General features: G+C 42.0%; 1 protein-coding gene across 1 annotated transcript in view; it reads left to right on the forward strand.

Moving 5' to 3' along the window:
- Positions 1–683: 683 nt before the first annotated feature.
- Positions 684–8697, forward strand: part of LOC135560297 (uncharacterized) — a 26161-nt gene continuing 18147 nt past the window's right edge. Inside the window, exons 1-2 of the mRNA XM_065002153.1 lie at positions 684–1399; positions 1476–1539. Coding sequence (XP_064858225.1) covers positions 684–1399; positions 1476–1539 — 780 coding nt within the window. The remainder of the gene's footprint in view (positions 1400–1475; positions 1540–8697) is intronic.

Consider the following 8697-nt stretch of genomic DNA (forward strand, 5'->3'; position numbering starts at 1 on the left):
GTGTCAGCAACTACTTCCTGTGTGTCAGCAACTACATCCTGTGTGTCAGCAACTACTTCCTGTGTGTCAGTAACTCCTGTGTGTCAGCAACTACATCCTGTGTGTCAGCAACTAAGTGTGTCAGCAACTACATCCTGTGTGTCAGCAACTACATCCTGTGTGTCAGCAACTACATCCTGTGTGTCAGCAACTACATCCTGTGTGTCAGCAACTACATCCTGTGTGTCAGCAACTAAGTGTGTCAGCAACTACATCCTGTGTGTCAGCAACTACATCCTGTGTGTCAGCAATCCTGTGTGTCAGCAACTACTTCCCTGTGTGTCAACAACTACTTGTCAGTACATATCAGTGATTACTTCCTGTGTCAGCATATCAACTACTTCTGTGTGTCAGTAACTACTTCCGGTATGTCAGTAATTACATGTGTGTCAGTACATCTTGTGTGTCAGTAACCGCTACCTGTGTGTCAGTAATTACTTCCTGTGTGTCAGCAACTACTTCCTGCATATCAGTGACTACTTCCTGTGTGTCAGTAACTACTTCCGGTATGTCAGTAATTACATGTGTGTCAGTACATCTTGTGTGTCAGTAACCGCTGCCTGTGTGTCAGTAATTACTTATGGTGTGTCAGTTACTGTTTCCTGTCTGTCAGTAACATCTTCCTGTGTGTCGGTGACTACGTTATGTGGGCCAGTCACTACTTCCTGTGTGTCTGTAACTACTTCCGGTGGATCAGTTCCTGTTTCCTGTGTGTCAGTAACTGTTTCCGGTGTGCCTGTGACTACTTCCTGTGTGTCTATAACTGTTTCCGGTGTGCCTGTGACTACTTCCTGTGTGTCTATAACTGTTTCCGGTGTGCCTGTGACTACTTCCTGTGTGTCAGTAACTACTTCCTGTGTGTCTATAACTGTTTCCGGTGTGCCTGTGACTACTTCCTGTGTGTATATAACTGTTTCCGGTGTGCCTGTGACTACTTCCTGTGTGTATATAACTGTTTCCGGTGTGCCTGTGACTACTTCCTGTGTGTCTATAACTGTTTCCGGTGTGCCTGTGACTACTTCCTGTGTGTCAGTAACTACTTCCTGTGTGTCTATAACTGTTTCCGGTGTGCCTGTGACTACTTCCTGTGTGTCTATAACTGTTTCCGGTGTGCCTGTGACTACTTCCTGTGTGTCTATAACTGTTTCCTGTGTGCCTGTGACTACTTCCTGTGTGTCTATAACTGTTTCCGGTGTGCCTGTGACTACTTCCTGTGTGTCTATAACTGTTTCCTGTGTGTCTGTAACTACTTCCGATGGATCAGTTCCTGTTTCCCGTGTGTCAGTAACTACTTCCTGTGTGTCTATAACTGTTTCCGGTGTGCCTGTGACTACTTCCTGTGTGTCTATAACTGTTTCCGGTGTGTCTGTGACTACTTCCTGTGTGTCTATAACTGTTTCCGGTGTGCCTGTGACTACTTCCTGTGTGTTTTGCAGGGAGCTGAATGAGACCACAGTGCTGATGAACCTGAAGAAGCGTTACGACCAGGAACTCGTATATGTAAGAACTCAACTCGTACATTGTACTCACTCATATACTCTCGTACTGTCATTATAAACATTTAGGAGCTTATAGTTGAACATCATTAGTCAAATAAATAAATAAATAAATAAATAATATGCAAAACAGTATTTAGTCAGCCACCAATTGTGCAAGTTCTCCCACTTAAAAAGATGAGAGAGGCCTGTAATTTTCAGCATAGGTACACTTCAACTATGACAGACAAAATGAGAAAGAAAAATCCAGAAAATCACATTGTAGGATTTTTAATGAATTTATTTGCAAATTATGGTGGAAAATAAGTATTTTGGTCAATAACAAAAGTTTATCTCAATATATTGTTATATACCCTTTGTTGGCAATGACAGAGGTCAAACGTTTTCTGTAAGTCTTATCAAGGTTTTCACACACTGTTGCTGGTATTTTGGCCCATTCCTCCATGCAGATCTCCTCTAGAGTAGTGATGTTTTGGGGCTGTAGCTGGGCAACACGGACTTTCAACTCCCTCCAAAGATTTTCTATGGGTTTGAGATCTGGAGACTGGCTAGGCCACTCCAGGACCTTGAATTGCTTCTTTCGAAGCCACTCCTTCGTTGCCCAGCGGTGTGTTTGGGATCATTGTCATGCTGAAAGACCCAGCCACGTTTCATCTTCAATGCCCTTGCTGATGGAAGGAGGTTTTCACTCAAAATCTCACGATACATGGCCCCATTCATTCTTTCCTTTACACGGATCAGTCGTCCTGGTCCCTTTGCAGAAAAACAGCCCCAAAGCATGATGTTTCCACCCCCATGCTTCACAGTAGGTATGGTGTTCTTTGGATGCAACTCAGCATTCTTTGTCCTTCAAACACGGCGAGTTGAGTTTTTACCAAAAAGTTATATTTTGGTTTCATCTGACCATATGACATTCTCCCAATCTTCTTCTGGATCATCCAAATGCTCTCTAGCACAATTCAGACGAGCCTGGACATGTACTGGCTTAAGCAGGGGGACACGTCTGGCACTGCAGGATTTGAGTCCCTGGCGGCGTAGTGTGTTACTGATGGTAGGCTTTGTAGACATATATAGGTAGTATCCTGGTCAACATGTATCTCTCTGTCTCTAGACATATATAGGTAGTATCCTGGTCTCGGTGAACCCTCTAGACATATATAGGTAGTATCCTGGTCTCAGTGAACCCTCTAGTCATATATAGGTAGTATCCTGGTCAACATGTACCTCTCTGTCTCTAGACATATATAGGTAGTATCCTGGTCAACATGTACCTCTCTGTCTCTAGACATATATAGGTAGTATCCTGGTCAACATGTATCTCTCTGTCTCTAGTCATATATAGGTAGTATCCTGGTCTCAGTGAACCCTCTAGACATATATAGGTAGTATCCTGGTCAACATGTACCTCTCTGTCTCTAGTCATATATAGGTAGTATCCTGGTCTCGATGAACCCTCTAGTCATATATAGGTAGTATCCTGGTCAACATGTATCTCTCTGTCTCTAGACATATATAGGTAGTATCCTGGTCAACATGTACCTCTCTGTCTCTAGACATATATAGGTAGTATCCTGGTCTCGGTGAACCCTCTAGTCATATATAGGTAGTATCCTGGTCAACATGTATCTCTCTGTCTCTAGTCATATATAGGTAGTATCCTGGTCTCGGTGAACCCTCTAGACATATATAGGTAGTATCCTGGTCAACATGTATCTCTCTGTCTCTAGTCATATATAGGTAGTATCCTGGTCAACATGAACCTCTCTGTCTCTAGACATATATAGGTAGTATCCTGGTCTCAACATGACCCTCTAGTCATATATAGGTAGTATCCTGGTCAACATGTATCTCTCTGTCTCTAGACATATATAGGTAGTATCCTGGTCAACATGTATCTCTCTGTCTCTAGACATATATAGGTAGTATCCTGGTCAACATGTACCTCTCTGTCTCTAGACATATATAGGTAGTATCCTGGTCAACATGTACCTCTCTGTCTCTAGTCATATATAGGTAGTATCCTGGTCAATATGTATCCCTCTGTCTCTAGTCATATATAGGTAGTATCCTGGTCAACATGTATCCTCTGTCTCTAGTCATATATAGGTAGTATCCTGGTCAACGGTGAACCCCTATAAGTCTTAGACATATATAGGTAGTATCCTGGTCAACATGTACCTCTGTCCCAGACATATATAGGTAGTATCCTCCATACAACCATGTATCTCTCTTGTCTGTAGTCATATATGTGTGTGTCTGGTCTCAGTGAAGTCTAGTCAGTAGTCAATAGGTGGTGGTGGTGTCTGGTGGTCTTAGACATGGTATAGGTAGTGGTGGTCTGGTGAAGTCTAGTCATATATAGGTAGTATCTGGTCTCAGTGAAGTCTAGTGAGTATATAGGTAGTATCCTGGTCAATATGTATCTCTCTGTCTCTAGTCATATATAGGTAGTATCCTGGTGTTGTATTGCTGTTATTCTAGACATATATAGGTAGTATCCAGTCAAATGTATCTCTCTGTCTCTAGACATATATAGGTAGTATCCTGTCAACATGTACCTCTCTGTCTCTAGACATATATATAGGTAGTATCCTGGTCAACATGTATCCCTCTGTCTACTGGTCATATATAGGTAGTAACAATAACATGTAAGTCTCTAGACAGGATAGGTAGTATCCTGGTCAAATGTACCTCTCTGTCTCTAGACTGTATCCTGGTCAACATGTACCCCTGACTCTAGTCCTGGGGTAGACTAGCTGGTTAACATGTACTCTCTCTGTCTCTAGTCTAGGTTATCCTGGTCTCGGTGAACCCTCTAGACATATATAGGTAGTATCCTGGTCAATATGTACCTAGTCTGTCTCTAGACATATATAGGTAGTATCCTGGTCTCGGTGAAGTATGCAGATGTTCAACATGTACCGGACTGACGTGGGTGCTGCAATGAAGGACGCTGGAATAGCAGACTGGTCCGTAAGACACGTGACTCTGTGTGTGTGTGATGAAGTGTGTGTGTGAGTGTGCGTGCGGCAGGTGGTCTGGTGGCAGGCAGTGCAGGCAGGCGACAGTCGTCTAGTGGTTAGCAGTGTAAGGGCAGACTTGAATAAGCCTAGTGGTTAGAGTGTAGGAGGGCAGGTAAGGCAGTAGTGTGTTTGGTGGAGTGTGTGTGTTATTCTCATCTGTGTGTGTGAGGTTGGTGCGGCATGGTCTGATTCCTGACATATTACATCTAGTATCCAGAGAACAGTCTCTGGTATGAATGGTTCAGCACACACGGTCACACACACACACACATGGTTCCACACACAGGTCCAGTCTCCAGGATAAACCACACACACACAGTCTCACATGCACACACACACACACACGGTCCAGTCACACACACACACTAGTTCCAACTACACACAGTCAGTCACACAGTAATAGTTAACAGGAGAGGGGAGAGCCTGGATGAGTGGTTAGGATGACGCTCTGTCAGTCTGAGTCACCAACCCCCTAGTTCTACCTGGGGTAGACTCGTGGTTAAAGTGTAGGCGGCAGGTAGTCTAGTGGTTAGAGTGTTAGGTACCGGAGCAGATAGAGTAGTGGTTAGAGTGTAGGGGGCGGCAGGTCAGTCTAGTTGTTAGGAGGTAGGGGTCAGTCTTATAGAGTAGTGGTTAGGAGGTAGGGCCGGTCAGTCTCAGGAAGACTGGTTCAGTGTAGGGGAGTCAGTCTAGAGTAGTGGTTAGAGTGTAGGGGGCGGAAGGTAGTCTCAGTTGTTAGATGGTAGGGGAGCAGATAGTCTCAGTAGTGGTTAAATGTACCGGTCCAGTCTCAATACTAGTGGTTAGGAGTGTACCGGCAATCTAGTCTAGTGGTTAGAGTGTATCTCAGGTAGTGAGTGGTTAGACCCGGTCAGTCTCAGGTGACTAGTGGTTAGGGAGGTAGGGTCTCCAGGATCTAGTGGTTAGAGTGTAGGGTCTCAGTATGAAGTGGTTCGTGGCGGCAGGTAGTCTAGTGGTTAGAGTGTACCGGTCCAGGTAGTCTAGAATGTTAGAGTGTAGGGATCTCAGGTAGACTAGTGGTTAGAGTAGGGGCGGCAGGTCTCATTATGAATGGTTCAGTACCAGGTCAGTCTCAGTATGAATGGTTCAGTACCCGGTCAGTCTCAGTATGAATGGTTCAGTACCGGGTCAGTCTCATTATGAATGGTTCAGTCTCAGTATGAATGGTTCAGTATGCAGTCAGTCTCAGTATGAATGGTTCAGTACCCGGTCAGTCTTATAGATGAATGGTTCAGTACCCGGTCAGTCTCAGGATGAATGGTTCAGTACCCAGTCAGTCTCAGGATGAATGGTTCAGTACCCGGTCAGTCTCAGGATGAATGGTTCAGTACCCGGTCAGTCTCAGGATAAATGGTTCAGTACCAGGTCAGTCTCAGTATGAATGGTTCAGCAAATTCGGTCGGGCCCCAGGATGGGAATGGTTCAGTACCCGGTCAGTCTCAGGATGAATGGTTCAGTACCCGATCAGTCTCAGGATGAATTTCAGTACCAGGTCAGTCTCAGGATAAAATGGTTCAGTACCCGGTCAGTCTCAGTATGAATGGTTCAATGCCGGTCAGTCTCAGTATGAATGGTTCAACCCGGTCAGTCTCATAGAATGTGTTCTCTCTTTGTTCTTCTCTCAGGATGAATGGTTCAGTACCAGGTCAGTCTCAGGATGGATGGTAGCACCAATTATCAGTCTCAGTATGAAATAATGTTTGTAGTTCAGTACCCGGCAGTCTCAGGATGAATGGTTCAGTATAATGGTCAGTCTCAGGATGAATGGTTCAGTACCCGTCAGTCTCAGTTATGAATGGTGTTAAAGCAGATGTGATAATAGATGTGTTAGAGCTGTCTTTGTTGTTAAGGGTGTGATAATAGCTTTCCATGTGATAATGGTGTTTCCTACACCACCATGATGGATGTGTTAAAGCAACCAGTGATATCATCAGGTACAAGTCAATGGTAATGTTGTTGATCATGTTGTGTTCAGACCGTAATAATGCTGTGATCATGTTGTGATAACGAGGTTAAGACTATTAATGATGTGATACGGGTTAGGATGTGATAATGTTTTAAGCCAAGGCAATGGTGTATTAATGCTGCGAATGTCGTGTTAAGACCGTAATAATGGTGTGTTAAGGATGTGATAATGGTGTGATTAATGGTGTGCTGTGATAATGGTGTGTTAAAGGTTGTGGTAATGGTGTGTTAAGGATGTGATAATGGTGTGTTAAGACCGTAATAATGGTGTGTTAAGGCTGTGATAATGGTGTGTGTTAAGGTAATGTGATAATGCTAATTGATATTGAGATGGGTGTGTTAAGGTAATGGTGTGTTAATGATGTGATAGTGTTGTGTTAAGGATGTGATAATGGTGTGAGATGTTGTGTTATGTTGGGTGTGATAATGGTGTGAGGATGTGTTGTGTTAAGTGCTTGATAATGGTGTGATAGTGTTGTTATTAAGGATGTGATAATGTTGTGTTAAGGGTGTGATAATGTTGGTACATTATGGATATAGGAATACTGGAATATCACAGATATGTGTTGTAGTGGGGATAATGTAACTGTAGACAGTACCTTCAGAATGGATTCACACCCCCTTTGGCTTTTTACACGTTTGTTACAGTCTGAATTTATAATTAAGATTTTTTTAGGTCACTGACCTACAAACCCAACTACATAATGTCAAAGTGGAATCATGTTTTTCAAAATATTTAACCAACGAAAAATGAAATGCTTAAATGTGTTGAGTCAATAAGTGTTTGTTATGTCAAGCCTAAATAAGTTCAGGAGTACAAATATGCTGGTAATTCTAACGAACTTCTCCTCTGCAGCAAGAGGTAACTCTTGGCCTTCCTTTCCTGTGTCGGGTCTCATGAGAGCCAGTTTCATCATAGTGCTTGATAGTTTTTGCAACTGCACTCTGAAGAAACTTTCAAAGTTCTTGAAATTGTCCTTATTGACTGACCTTCATGTCTTCAAAATAATAATTGGACTGTCGTTTTTTCTTGCTTATTTGAGCTGTTCTTGCCATAATACGGACTTGGTGTTTTACCAAATAGAGCTCATTTCTGTATTCCACCCCTACAACATAACTGACTGGCTCAAAAAAACATTAAGAAGGAAATAAATTCCACATATGAACTTTTAACAAGGCACACCTATTAATTGTAATGCATTCCAGTGACTACCTCGTGGTTGGATTTGAGAGAATGCCAAGAGTGTGCAAAAGCTGTCATCAAGGCAAAGGTTGGTTTGAAGAATCTCAAATATAAAAATATATTCTGATTTGTTTAACTTCAGGATCGGTGTCCAAGACGGTTGAGCTAACGAGGCTAATGTGATTAGCCTGAGGTTGTAAGTAACAACATTTCCCAGGACATAGACATGTCTGATATTGGTAGAAAAGTCATTCTTGTTAATCTAACTGCACTGTCCAATTTACAGTCGCTATTACAGTGAAATAATACCATGCTATTGTTTGAGGAAAAGTGCTAGTTATGAACTTGAAAATTATTGAAAAAAACAATTAGGCACATTTGGGTTGTCCTGATACACAACATTTTAATAGATATGCAATGGCTCATTGATCAGTCTAAAAATCTTATAACGCATGCAGTGCTGCCATCTAGTGGCCAAAGTCGAAATTGTGCCTGAAGCTGGAATAATACATTATGGCCTTTCTGCATTTCAAAGACTAATGGTACAAATGAATTTTTTTAAAATTTAAAATGATCTTTACTAGATCTAATGTGTTATATTCTCCTACATTCATTTTCCTCAAACTTCAAAGTGTTTTCAAATGAAACATCAATAATATGCATATCCCTGCTTCAGTTCCTGAGCTATAGACAGTTAGATTTGGTTATGTCATTTTTTTTTTTTTTTTTAAAGGGTCCGATCCTTTTAAAAGAGATTTACTACATGATTCGCAATTACGCTAACTACACTATGTATTTTCCTGTTATTTCATAGTTTTGATGTTTCACTATTATTCTACAATGTGAAAATATATTTTTAAATAAAGAGAAAACCTTGAATGATGTTCTAAAACGTTTGACAGGTAGTTTATACAATAATAAACATCTCTGTACCCCACACATACAATTATCTGTAAGGTCCCTCAGTCGA

This window comes from Oncorhynchus nerka, linkage group LG15, assembly GCF_034236695.1.
Source record: "Oncorhynchus nerka isolate Pitt River linkage group LG15, Oner_Uvic_2.0, whole genome shotgun sequence".
NCBI lineage: Eukaryota > Metazoa > Chordata > Actinopteri > Salmoniformes > Salmonidae > Oncorhynchus > Oncorhynchus nerka.